The sequence below is a fragment of the Quercus lobata genome, chromosome 2 (genome assembly GCF_001633185.2).
Source record: "Quercus lobata isolate SW786 chromosome 2, ValleyOak3.0 Primary Assembly, whole genome shotgun sequence".
In the NCBI taxonomy this organism is placed as follows: domain Eukaryota; kingdom Viridiplantae; phylum Streptophyta; class Magnoliopsida; order Fagales; family Fagaceae; genus Quercus; species Quercus lobata.
In genome coordinates, this window is record NC_044905.1 from 76,977,290 (window position 1) to 76,991,139 (window position 13,850).

At 35.7% G+C, this 13,850-nt stretch overlaps 1 protein-coding gene across 1 annotated transcript; it reads right to left on the reverse strand.

The window, feature by feature from the left end:
* Positions 1-360: 360 nt before the first annotated feature.
* Positions 361-5,651, reverse strand: LOC115976688 (cyclic nucleotide-gated ion channel 18-like). Its single transcript, XM_031098134.1, has 6 exons — positions 5,143-5,651; positions 3,723-3,935; positions 3,320-3,624; positions 2,369-2,480; positions 1,820-2,056; positions 361-1,348 (listed from the first exon to the last, which is right to left on the reverse strand). Exons 1-6 carry the CDS (start codon positions 5,602-5,604, stop codon positions 569-571), a joined length of 2,109 nt encoding a protein of 702 aa, XP_030953994.1. The 5' UTR covers positions 5,605-5,651; the 3' UTR covers positions 361-568.
* Positions 5,652-13,850: the final 8,199 nt, after the last annotated feature.

Sequence of the window (13,850 nt, forward strand, 5' to 3'; positions counted from 1 at the left end):
ATTCAGTAGAATGAAGACAAGAATTCTTTCTTTTTTTGAGGGGAATGTAGACAAGAATTCTAAAGTTTCGTTTCTAGAGTTCTTTTATAAAATTGTATATTTGACTAAATAAAGAAAAAAAAATTGAATTTTATCTATTCCATCCCTTAATTTATAGATAATGAAGAATTTCAATTGAAAGACTCACCGGTTAATTGGCACTTTTCAAAATTCTATATCATAAATAACATCCACGGATTATATTTTAATATATCTCATCTTAATCTAATTAAAAAATAAATAAAAAAGTAGATTGATTTAATTGGGAGGATTATAGCCAAACAAGTCTTCTAAGGGCTTGGTCAAGTTTGTGGACTACAGAAATGCTTCTTCCCCCAGCTATCATGCTTGTAAAGAGAAAATTGAAAGTGGGTGTTCAATATGTGCAAGTGCATTTGTGACACAGAAGAAATTTGAGAATGTGATTCACTCCAGTCTACAGCTATGATTCACACAAATTTCATAAAAATTCCTAACTATTCTGTCATTAGTTCATGTGTCCAATATTTTTAATTGGTTCTTGTACTAACTAAACATCCTCTCGATCTACAGAGAAATCAGGTTCAACAGGCTTAAATAATTGGGGCATCTTTAAGCTAGTAGAAGCAGGATCACCCCCCAGAACTTTCTTGTTAGCCCCTCTTCTTGTATTTGCAGCAAACTTTGAGGCCAGGAGTGTGACCCCAAGATGTTGAGCATTACTTGCATTGTCCCCTGATGGTCTCTGTCCACTCTCATCCTCATAATTCCCATCTGCTAGCTCATCATTGTAGTTATCATCTTGGTCATAAATTGACATATAGTAGAAGCTCTCCTGTCTAGCCAATTCCTTTGCCTCCTTTTTCTTCCAATATCTTCTCCAAGCTGCTTGTATTAAGCAAGCACCCCATGTCCTCCATTGGTGGGAGTAGTACCTGAATGCATGCTGAATTCTCTTGCTGTGAAGGCGCTTGAACTGACTTGCAACAAACTTAAGGTCCTCGGCTTGAAGTGCAAAAGCTTCGACTTCAGTAAGGGCTCTAACAGTCCGAGTTGAAGAAGGCAGGTTTAGACTAGAGGTTGGCATTAATGCCCATGTCAATAATTCCTCACCACAGAAGTCACCAGGTCTAAGGGTGATAGAGTTGAAGAACCCGGACCTTCCTCCATCAGTTGTGGAGCTCTCCAATTGTCCCCTAATGATAAACAGCATCTCATTTACTGGATCACCCTCTCGAACAATGTAGGTGCCTTGGGTGTTCAGTGATGACACAAGGCGTTCACATATGGCATCAAGAAGCTGGTCATCCATTTGTGAGAAGAATAGGACCTGCACAATGAAAATTGACATTTTCACAACCAAGGAGCAATTCCAACAGCAAGAATTTAAATGCTTGCCAACCATCTAGATCCGATTAATTAGCATAAAGATGGTAACCAAGGATGCTGAATTGTCCTATTGATGAAAAGCTAATTGGCCAATTATTATGTAACTGCTATTCATGAAACATGGCACTTTGCTCCATAGGATGCAAAAGTGATTGGAAAGGGGGGAAAAACACATTTTGGATAAATAATGTAATGCTTAGGAGGGTGAACCATCACATTATTGCACTAAGAGGCTACTCCAGCTGAACAAAAAGCATGACCTGTTAATATATAGATAGGGTTTAGCATTATAGGCCCAAAGAAATCTCTTTAACATTCATACCAATCTCAAGCGCTTCATCCACTGGAAATTTAATGCACCAACATTCACAATGACATATGAACATAGAATGAAATACTGAGATAGACATACACGACGAACGAGTGCAAGACATAAATGCCGTTGAATTTCACGACGAAGGTCCAAGGGTAATGAACGCAATATGGATTCTTCATTAACTCCTCTTGTGGCAAACCATTTGTATTCAACAAACCGAAGAACACGTTCTTGCAGAACTGGAGGTAACTGGCGATGCCTCATCCACTCCTCTGTATCTTTTTTCTTAATCCTCCATTCTTCAAGTCGTACTGTCATCGATTGCAAATAAGTCTTCAACAAGAAAAAAGAAAAGTCTTATTAAATTATCAGTAGTATATGCACAAATGCTACCACTGAAAATTTTGCATACTGATGTTTTGGACATTTAAATGTATCACAAGATCACGAAGCAATCATTAGAATTTAAAAAAAAAAAATTACGACTATATATTGTTTTTGCATATGCAAGTTTCCGAATAAGTTCATACAGGTCTCTTGTGCAGGCAAATATTCAATGTTTTATATATGGGTAGGGAAAGAGGCTTCTAGATCATCAACCACAACAAAATTGAGTAAGAGCAGAAAGGAGGTAGCATATGATACCTGCATGTTGCCAATAAAAAATGCGAACAGAACTAAACCAAAGATGCATAAAACAATGCAAAATATTGTCTCGCCAAGATATGTGGTTGTCTCCAAAGTCTGTCCATATGAACTGCATGGAGGAAGATATCAGCATACACTACAAGGCATGCTAAACAAAATCATCTATTATCTTGTACTGTATGAGATGCAAGGATAAGAAAACAATTGCAGAAGGTGTAAATTGTATATGGGAGTAAGCCAGTAAGATCATCTGCATAACCTGTTTTCCTAGATGCTCTAACTAAAATTAACTTCAACACAACAAGTAGCTTCTACATGTGAGGGAAAATATAAAGAAATTTCAAGTTCCCTTTTTAATTCAAATCAATTTTTGAATCTCATGGTTCTTCTGAAAATATAATTAAAGTGAGCTCCCCCAAGGGCAAAATGTCATTGTTGCAATATGTTATCGCAAAAAGGGGAAAGCAAAACTTGATTTTTTTATTACTACAATTAAAAGACGCTTTGTGGCCACTTTGTCCAACATATTATCAGTGTCACAGAATGTCCACTCAGTTCTGCTAATATACTATGAGATATGATTAACTAATTATGATCGTCTAAATAATTTAGACTCAAAAATTAAAATATTTGGCCAATATTTATAAACACAAATGAGTATCATAAATCCACCTATTGATTAATAATCAAACTCAGTGGACAACCTAATGGTTGGCCAAAAAAGGAAAGGACAGCCTGAAGGGCATATTATTACCATCAATCCCCAGCCAAGGTATTTCTACCAATACATAGTAAGTCAATTTAGCGCTTCAACATGCTCACAAGTGAATTTAGATGTGACATAAATTCCTCTACAAGAAGCAAAAACCAGAATCCAAAGAGGTATTACAATATCATGAACTGGGCCTATGAAGGGGTGTACCTAAACCTCCTGCATAAAAATCATACCTTAGATTTCTCAAACCCCACCAAAGACAATATAAGTACTTCTCAATAAAACGTGAGGAAGCAACGTCATTAGTAAAAGCAGCTGCAAACATTCCAAACTTAAAATTGATGTCTTCGTTCTTTGGATCACAATTAGAAAGAACATGAGTGATGTTCAGCCAGTATTGTCGTTCAGATTGTTGCAAACTATTACAATCTAAATAACTAGGGAGACAACTCAGAATTCGTGACTCCTTGGCACACTCGGCATTCCAGCAGGAGAACTGCCTCCCTATAGATGATAGATACCATACAGCTCCCAATACCTGCACCAATAGTAAATGATGATAACCATTGAGTTTTAGAGACTATAAGGTAGAGGAAAATAGAAAACATATGTATATGGGTAACCTGGATTTCTTACATGACTGGCTAGCATGTAAAGAAGAAGATTGTATGCAGCTCCTGCCCAAGCAGTCCTGGCAACAACCCCTGTCGTTTTAATAATACGCTGATTCAAAGGGAAGATGAGAAATAGTCTCGGAATATATTGTATAAGAACAAAAAGAGCGAGAGTGTTGTTGGCATGATCAGCTCGGGAGTTTCTTGTTCCTGGAATTACTATCCAGATGATAATCTGCAAGGCAAAAGGTTACAAAATCCTCAAGTGCAAAAGATAAGAGGAACAACTATGTAATTGGAAACAAGACTCTAGTAACTCTATCATATCTATGACATGCCACAGCAACCAAATCCTCCCCAAATTAAACATCTATATAGATTCATAAAAGAATAGTATTTCTCATGAGATATATAGAAAGATTCATATTCTAGGACACTAGGTGAGGAAAATCACACGCAGTTTGAACAAAGCTCAAATGACAAGAGTGCATAGAGATTTAGATTTTTATTTATATACATATGCAAGAAAAATTCATAGCACAACTCCATCATGGATATTTTACATCATTTACATGCTATTCCTCCCACCTTTCCTCATCCATATTGATGATTTGATCATTCCACTAGACTGTGGCAAGCTGAAATTATACCTGATTTAGCCATACCTAGTTCTAATCAGTTGTCGACACCCGATTACCCAAAAAATTATTAGTAACAATTATAATACTTTCATAATTCATTACAAGTTTCTGTGATTCTTTCGAATTGCTCGTTTGTTATATCGATACATGAAATAAGTAAAGTGGCCATGTCTGAAAACCTAAATAAGAGATGAACCTATAAGATGTCTGGTTTAATTGAACTACACACATGACACCATCAAATAGTCACATATCTGAAGGCCATACAACCCATAGTCCTAAGCTTGGTCCTTCAACCACATAAATAGTACTAACTGTCAACAAAGTCAGCCTATGGTAGCCCTCACTTCACATTTGCTGAATGTAAAACTTCATGAATCTAGCTAGTTACATATAAACCTGTAACAAATTCCAACCATACCTAACGTCTTAGTTCTACTACGCTAAGAACAACAAAGAATTAGTCACAAAACTTTTAAATCGGTTATAAATACTTAACAAACTAAATCTGTGTTGGTCACATATATTTTCTAGGGTAAATTACAAAAAAAAAAAAAAACAATGCTCAAATTTTAAATGATATTTCTGATCGATTATGTCTCAAGTTTTTAACTTTGTCAATCAAAATCCTAAACTTATGAAACAATTTCAATTTGAATCTCCTGTTCATCTCCGTTATTTATTTTCATTATTCTAAAAATAAAGCCTAGATCAACCTAGTATATACCTGACGTGGTAACAATCATATACGCTCACATAATACACGATCAATCAAATTCGGATATCATATGTATGACATGCCTGTGGTATAGGGAGCGTGGCGGCAAGATCAATGATGAAATCGGACTTCAAGTACCGAACGGCGATCTCTCGAGCGTCCATGACGAGCTCGCCGCGGCCGAAAACCCTGGAACTAGGGGCGACAAAAGCGGTCCTGAACTTCATGATCATGTGGAGGAGGTAGAAGAGATCTGTGATGGAGCGAAAGAGCGTGACGGCGATGCTCAAGCTGGTGTCGGTGGAGAGGCAGGCGGGGCCGCTGACGGAGGGGAGGTAGAAGTAGAGAGGGTCGATGAAGAGAGCAATGAGGGAGGTGACGAGGAAGATTTGGTTCCAGTAGGCGACGATGTCGCTGTCTGGGTCGAGGATTTGGTATTGCCATAAGATGTAGTGGTTTGAAGGTTCGTCTGTGGCGGCGGCGGTGGTGGAGTGGCGCCGGAAATGGCGGAACTTTGAGGTTGAATTGGAGATTATTTTATTCATCTTCCATGGCGGAGTCCGGTGGTTATCGGATTCCGCGGCCTAGAGAGAGAGAGAGAGAGAGAGAGAGAGAGAGAGAGAAGAGAGAGAGGAAGGAAGAGGAGATGGTAGTGGTGGTGGTGGTGGTGGACGAGGTGTTTTTTTTTTTTAATTTTAATTTTTAATTTTTTGGAGATTAGAGAGAGTGGGGGTGGCGGTTGAAAAGTTAGTTATTATGGCCGTTGCGATATTCGCGGGAAACCGAGCAAAGCGCGTGGAGGTCGCAACTTTGCTGGGTATTGTGTGACGTGTCAACGTGGTGTAAAAAAGAGAGGAGATTTTGTTTGTTTGCTTCCTAAGAAAATTAGAGTGAAAAAACTTGAAACGTGGCTAGGCCAAAAATAATATGGGAAATGTTAATAAGCACCTTTTAAAGGTTTTCTTAACATGGATCCTATATATTAAAAAAATGAGATAAATGAAATAAAAAAAAAAATGCTTGTAAAACTGAAAAAATAACATAAAGCTGTAAAAAAAAAAAAAAATGTCAAAAAAAAGGATAAAAAATTGTTATTAACGCAACCCAAATAATATTTTAGGCTTGTGAGTGATTTTCTCCCGACAGAGAAAAGTAACTGGGCTTTAATAATCTTGAGCCTAGTCTGAATTCTAATGGGTTAGGTTTGGGCTTGACTTTAAAGACACAAAGTGAGCTTGGGCTTTACTCTTTTAAGAACTGGATAATTGTTCTTTCCCATAAGCTTTACACAGGTAATGTATTGCATATTTGCATTGGTTGATAGGTATCTTACCTTTTTATTCTTTTTTTTCTTTTTTATTAAATTTTCCCCAAAAAAATTATTTATCCATTGAGATGACAAATTGTGATAGGTGAATAACAAAATGATTAGCCTGTTTGGTTTAGTTGTTTTCATCACTTATATCTCAATTTACATCACCCATTACCCTAAAATTGTGGATCCCATCAGTGCAAATATTGTTTGGCTTGATTCTCATAATTCAATTCTCATCACTCAAAATATTGAGAGTGAGTGATAAGTAATGAGAACACATTTTTTATATTTTCAGATGTTTGAATTATGAGTTTATTGGCAATTGGTAATTAAAGGGACCCATTGCATTGTATTGTCATACTCAACTCTTGACACCAACCAACTTCTCTTTCCTTTTCTCTTTCTTTCTTTGTCTTTGCTTTCTTTCTCCCTCAATTCTGCTAACTTCTCTCCACAACTTCTTCTTTCTTTCTTTCTTGCTAACTCTTCACAACGATGCTTTTTCTCTCTTCTCAACCATTACTCCAACAACCTCCTTTACTCCTCTCATCCACCTCTCTTAACCTAAAATAAATTTACTCCATTTGTTTTACTTTTTCTCTTCCTCATCATCTCTCAAGCGGTACATTTGGAATTTCATTTCTTCACAGCCGAAGAAAAGGTGTCCTGCTCGAAGAACCCCAGCCCAGTCGAAACCCATCAAACACCGAGAAGCCTAGCCGAAACCGAGGCACTCTTCGGATCTCTCCCTTGCTCAGCTCATGAATTTTCTGCCAAAGACTTTGCCTAGGTGAGAAGCAAATAATAGATCTGCGCCCAAATAATCTATAATAAAAACCCATAAATTTTGGTATGCCATCTTCAAAAATTATATTCAATAATTAAAGTCAAATGTCCCAAATTATCTACAAATGCTAGATAGAACCGATTCGGATTTCTTCTAACCCAAAACTCATGATAACATAAAATCCATAGTAATCAAAACCAATCTTTCTTCTTTGAGGGTTTTTTTTTTTTTTTTTTTTGAGAAAAACCCATAATTTAATAATACCCAAATAAAAAATGGAACGCAAAAAGTGTCCCAAAAATCTGGAACTAATTTCATTCACGGTGCCACCTAATAATGGAAGATAAAAATGTTTAGAGATAGAGCAAATGAGAGAGATAGAGATTGGGGATATTAACTTTGGTTGTTTGATTCAATCCGCGTAGGCTTAGGTGGGGTACACAAGGTGGAATGAGGAGCAAGCTGTAATAACCTGATTTGTGAGTAGAGGTGGGAAAGGGCGAAAGTGGGAGGAGATGAGGTGTCTCTACTTGTTCGGACTTTTGTGTGAGATAAGCCAAACCAAAGAAAAAAAAATGGTTAGAGGAGAGATAATGTCACATGGAGGATGGGCATGTTAATGTTTTGAACATGGTAGTCTGTGGGCTTCACCAATATGTCAAAAAGTTGAGTTGAAGTCTAAGAGCATTCACATTGGGAATGCCATATGCCATATGTAGGCAAAATTTAGCATAAAGGCCCAAAAAACCCCTCACATTCGGACTTGTAAAAAGCAACTATTGCAAAAAAAATTTGCAATACTACTACACTGCAATTCTACCTTAGAATTGCACTGTAGCACAATTGTAAAACAAATAATATTTTTTTATTCACAAAGCTGACTCTCACTCTCTCTCACCGTGGTGTCTCTTCTCTATTTCTCATCTCCTTTCTCTCTCCACAACAGCCTCTCTCTCTCATGGTGGGCTATTCTAGCGTGGGTCGTGGGTCTGGTGTGGAGGTGAGACTGGGGAAGTCAAGATTGGTTGGGTTTTTTGGGTCCAGATCGACGTGGTATGATCGACGACATGTTTAAGCTTTTTCCGGCGTGATTTCCTCTCAACAAGTGCAGGTAAGCTGAGTTGTACCTCCCATGGAAGTGCAAGACTAAGCGCCACATCTATGAGAAGTGCGAGTACGAGCTCGTCATGGAGCGAATGATCAAGATGCAGAAGATCCGTGAACAAGAGGCCAACTCGAAGAGCAGCAAGAAGAGCCCCATTCCTCTCATTTCCAACACCGCCAATGCTTCTTAGAGTTCACTGATGCCCACAAATCCCTTTTGGGTTAGTGATTCTGAATCCCGAAATATGTTATTTATTTGTTTTTTCTTTCTTTGATTGATGATAGGTTTGTTCTGTTTGTTTGTTTGTTTTTTTTTTTTTTTTTGGGTTATTTATGATCTAGGATTTTGTTGTGAAATTTAGGATTTTTTGTTTTTGGGTTTTATTGATTGATGCGTTTTTGGTTGATCTATGAAGTTTTGGGTTGTTTGAGTTGATGGGTTATTGTTGGATTTTGTTTGATTGATGCGTTTTTTTCTTGAACCTATTCAATGGTCTTAAGAAAAAATTATCTTTTGATTCTTCTCCAATTCATGGTTCAGCCGACGATCTCTTTGTTTTGAATCAATTTTGAATAATTGGTGTGTGTGATTTTGTCTCTTTGTGTGTTGTTGTAGATTCGGCATTGAGAGAGAGGCCGAATAAGATTTTTTTTTTTTTTTTTTTGAGAAGAGGCTGAATAAGATTATGGCTGAATGAGATTGAGTTTTGAGATATGAGATATGGGTTTGAATGATGAATTTTGAGTTATAGGTTGTGAGTTTTGAGTTAGACTTAAACCAAACAAGCTAAAGTTTTAGCTTTATGTTTTTTTCAATCAGTCATAACCTATTAACTCAATAAATTTTAATAGCTCATTTGCGTGTATTTTTATGCATGTTTAGAGTATGTTTTTTAAAAATAAAAAATAGAACTATATTTTGTCTATATGTGGTCCAAGTCATTCCAACTTAATATTCCTACGGTCCTACCAAAATAGGTGATAATTTGGATGCATTATCTAGAAAATTTTAGTGGAACCCAAAAATTCCAAAGTAAATATCTAGCTTGGAAGACTTATGATAACCTTTGCCGTCATAAGAGTGCTGGAGGTCATTGGTTTTCAAAAAAGCAAAAAAATATCAACATAAGTTACATATGATCTGCTTTTAAAAAATAAATAACCCTTTATCTTCCATATTTTTTCTTTCACTTGCCTGAATTCAGGGTTTTAAAAAATATTTTTACTTAAACGATTTTAACCACATCATATTTTGTACTTTAAATTATTTCCGTTTTTAACTATTTAGTAAGATATTTTTTGGAAAATAAACATATGAGAGCCCCTCAATTATAGTAGATGTACAAATATTTAGTTTTAAGTATATGTTATTTAAGCTTAACAGAAACAAGCAAAAATCATAGAGTCTGTATAAAAGTAGTAATAACACTATAGTGTTCAAACAAATTGTTTATACACACAAAGAAAAAAAAAAGAGAGTAAAAATCATTACACCCAAATAAGTTTAAAATATGAATAATGCTACAGTCACAAACTATTTTACAACATTTTTACAAACCGTTGATATGACCAACTTTTAATTGGTTTTCAACTAGACCCACCATTAACATCATTTTTTAATTTACCAATAATTACTTACCACATCAGTAGTTTGTAAAAATAATTTATAAATTTTATATCTCTAGCATTACTCTTAAAATATTGATTTAGAGGAAGAAATTTGCTTTGAGAGCCTTAGTGAAATAAATTATCTTAAATTAGGATAATCAAGTTACTAAAACTTTCTACTTTGAGTGACATAAGTTAAATACTTAATAGTTTTCTCAAAAAATTGTAAATAAAAAAATACAAATGAAATAGGTATATACCTATTGTAGTAAAAACTAAAAATTGTAAACAAATACTAAAATGTAGTCTTTGTGCGTATATTATGAAACCAATAAATACAATAAAAATTTGATAGAACCTTAATAAGATAAAGGAGACAATTAATTCATCATAAATGAGTAAAAGACGACAAGTGAGCTACTGATATCATCATGAGGAAATATCTAATAGAATATTAATGAGATTAATTAATTAATGAGGCTCTACTAACTATACTAATTATTTATATAAATTGATATTTGGGACAAAAAATTATTTCTGTAAAAAGAAACAAGTGGTTACAACTTATTAGAGTGCACTATAATGTGAAGACCCAAAATTATTTGGGTCTTGTATTATCATTCAGAAGCTTTACAGCAAAGGTTGTTTTGTTTTCTAAGTGATAATAATTTATTTTTAATTTAATGATTACAATAATAGGGGAGGAGGGTTTTGAACTTTTTTTTTTTTTAGGAAAAGAGGGTTTTGAACCCTGGTTCTCTTCATTAAATATATATATAGATGAATGAATTGAAATGAAAAGAATGGATGACAGTTTAGACTTGGGTGAAATGGAGGGTAATGATTCATACATATTAACTAATATCTACAAAATTTTCTGGCCATTCCGGCTATAATATATGAAAGGGAATTAACAACATTTACTAATAGATCAAACAAAGAAACAAAAAATGTAAAAAACATAAAGTCAATAGATTACTCATTGATACACATAGACTTATTAAATGGAAAAAATGTGCAAACAACATTTACTTATACTCATAATCATAAACACAATTCATATGTAATTTGTAATTATAATAAATAATAATAAAAAGGATACTTTTTGCATTCATGAACACCACCCCTTAAGCAATATCATAGGTGTTGTCTTGTTCTCTTTTGACTTTTCACCTCTCTAACTCCTCCTACCAGACCTAGTAGACAGCAATGGGCGAAAACCTATCGGAGCAATGCTAGGTAGAGATACGTCCACGTCCCCGCCATCCCCCTTCTCCAAAAAATTAATTAACTAAAGATGTGTTTCAATTATTATTTTTTTTGCTGAGATAAAGATGTGTTTCAAAGCATCTTGAATAACTATGTGCTAAACTGCTAATATGTAGTCTCTAGACTCTCTACGCTTGGAAAAAGGGTGGCTTTTTAATTGCATCTGAAACGACAATAAGTGCGTGCATTTCCCTATCAAAGTTCTTTGAACGAACCTTTTTGGCACCAAGGGCATTCTGAGGATGTATTTTATTAGCCAAACACCCATATATTGATTTGTTGAAAATACCTCCTTCGTCTACCGCACCTACTGCATTTGAAAGAAGAAAAAGTATCTCTTGTAACATGCGTAACAAATCAGCAATACAACAAACTAACGAATGAATATCATGTGATTTAATTTTATACTATTCTCTCTATTCTTTTATCTAAGTTGGTCACACCAACTTTTTATATTGTATTTACCATATTCTTATTGGGTTGTTAGCAGTGGCGGTTTGAAGGTTTCTTTTTAGGGAGGTCATTAAGAAACTTAAATTAAACAAAATTTAATAATAAAAAAAGAACTTGAATATATCAAGTTATCGACAAAAAAAAAAAAGTCACATGCAAATACATGGTGTTTTACTATTTCCTTCTATTATTTTTCATATTTTGAAATCTTTATGTGATAATTCAATATGAGTTTTCATTATCTATTGTCAATATTAGTAGGTGTAACAATTTTATTTTGTTAAGTTTGTATAACATTTTTTTTATCTTTATACAGTTGTCATTATCTATTTGTCATTATTTTTATAAAATATTTTAAACTGAATGACAAAATTCAACCCACGTTCATTGTATTAATTATTGACCTCAAAGAACTACACCCATCCATACATATATAAATAATACTAGGCATATTCATGGATATACTGGCACTGACAGAACCGGTCTGACCGCACCGCCCTGCCTCGCACAGGGCTCCACCAAAGGTTTTCGACACAGTGGTCGGCGGTAGATCTTCAGTACCGACGTCGGACTGGAGTGGCCATCGACGTTGAGATGTGCACACCGACAAAGACCGAACCGACCCGCATATTTTATATATATATATATATATATATATCATAACGTTCTAAGAACAGGCCTAACGTGTGTGAGACTACCTTTCTCAATAAAAAAACATGTGTCAAGAGGAATAGTCTCATCACTGAGTGGTTTTGTCTATAACTCTAGTGTCTTGCCACTTACATTTTTTGAAAAAATAAAAAATAAAAAAAATGCCATATTAGTCACTGTCTTGCCACTTGTGTTTTTTGAAAAAAAAAATTAAAAAAAAAAAAAAAAACGATGCCATATTGTCACTGTTTGAGTAAAAAGCTCTGGAAGAAAGGAGGTCTAAGTGTGAAATTTAGCCTGCTGAAGACTGAGGGGAAGAGTCCCTTTTATAGCTGGAGGGAGCTTCGGATCAGATCAGGAGACCCTGGAATCACGGGAGGTGAAAATGCTTTTACCTTCAGGTGAATATCTTTTCAGCCGAAAGCAACAGTAATTCCAATGATTCTGTCTGGGCACTGTTGAGTGAACAGTAACTGGTCACTGTTTATGAACAGTGTTTTGTCCCCTTGCTTTACTGGAATAGTAACTCTGCATAGTGTTCTGGACTGTGCAGTGAATAGTACTTTGTCTGTCTCTTTTGCTGGTGCGGGTACTGTTCATGGAATAGTAACCGGTTTTTCAGCAAAGAGAATCTTGGTGTTTTAAGCTGGGCTTCTGGAGGCTGTTCTGGAGCATTCAGGAGTCCGTTCTAGTGTTGCTTTTAATCGCTGTCCAAGTTGTAGGCATCATAAGGATCTTGAGAATCCTGGAATGGGTCAAACTGGTAGCGATTACAAGAAGCTTCAGAAGAGGCAGGAGAGTTCTTTTCTACTGACTCAAGCTGAGCTGACTGGAGAAGTAGCTGTTGGGCAAGATCTTTAAGTTCCTTGCTAGACTTTCCGGAGAACTGGGCGGAATCTAGGCTAGACTGTGATCTTGTGCGATGGGCTAAAGTCTTCTGAACTGGAAGGGGAAAGTCATTATACATTTTGGTGATAGCATCAGTAGGTCTGAACCTATCCCACCATTTTGTAAAGAATTCCCGATCGAGTATATTCTGGTTGATTGCATAATTCCACATGCTTATCCAGTGGATCTTGTACATGACTGTCATGTGCAGGATGGCTGGGAACTGGGAAGAATGTTTATCAGTCTGGAAATTGGTACTGAAATACCTTAGTGCATCCTGTAGGGGTTCTGGGAAGTTCTGAGGAGTTGATCCAAACATTTCCCACCACTTGAGGAACCACGAAGGGATTTGTCCTTTGAAATTCTTATCAAATTGGATGAACCATGAATGATCATAGGTCATATTCTGAAAGAACAATACCTTTTCAAATGCATCCATATAGTCATAATAGTTGTACAGGGGTTCTGAGCCCTTGAGTACTGTAAGTTTTCTGAGAGTGGAGGGATGTCCCCAATCTTTGCAACTGACAAAACTTTGGATTATGAACTTATGGTAAAGAACAATTGAGGGATTAGTTCTTTCTCTGATGTCTTCTATTCTGGCAGACTTTTCTTGAAGAAGGATGCCTTTATAGAATCTGATACCTTTTTCTGGGCTTTTGGGAAGGAAATGCCAATCATGAGGCAATACTTCCGTTGCTAATGCCAATGGATCT

Bases quoted from the DNA above. Each gene is read 5' to 3' on its own strand.
- LOC115976688 (XM_031098134.1), bottom strand. From the start codon at position 5,604: ATGAATAAAATAATCTCCAATTCAACCTCAAAGTTCCGCCATTTCCGG. The intron at 2,481-3,319 runs GTATGATTTTTA...TCCTCCATGCAG, and splicing joins TGGGGTTTGAGAAATCTAAG to TTCATATGGACAGACTTTGG. The intron at 1,349-1,819 runs GTATGTCTATCT...TTCATTGTGCAG, and splicing joins GTCTTGCACTCGTTCGTCGT to GTCCTATTCTTCTCACAAAT.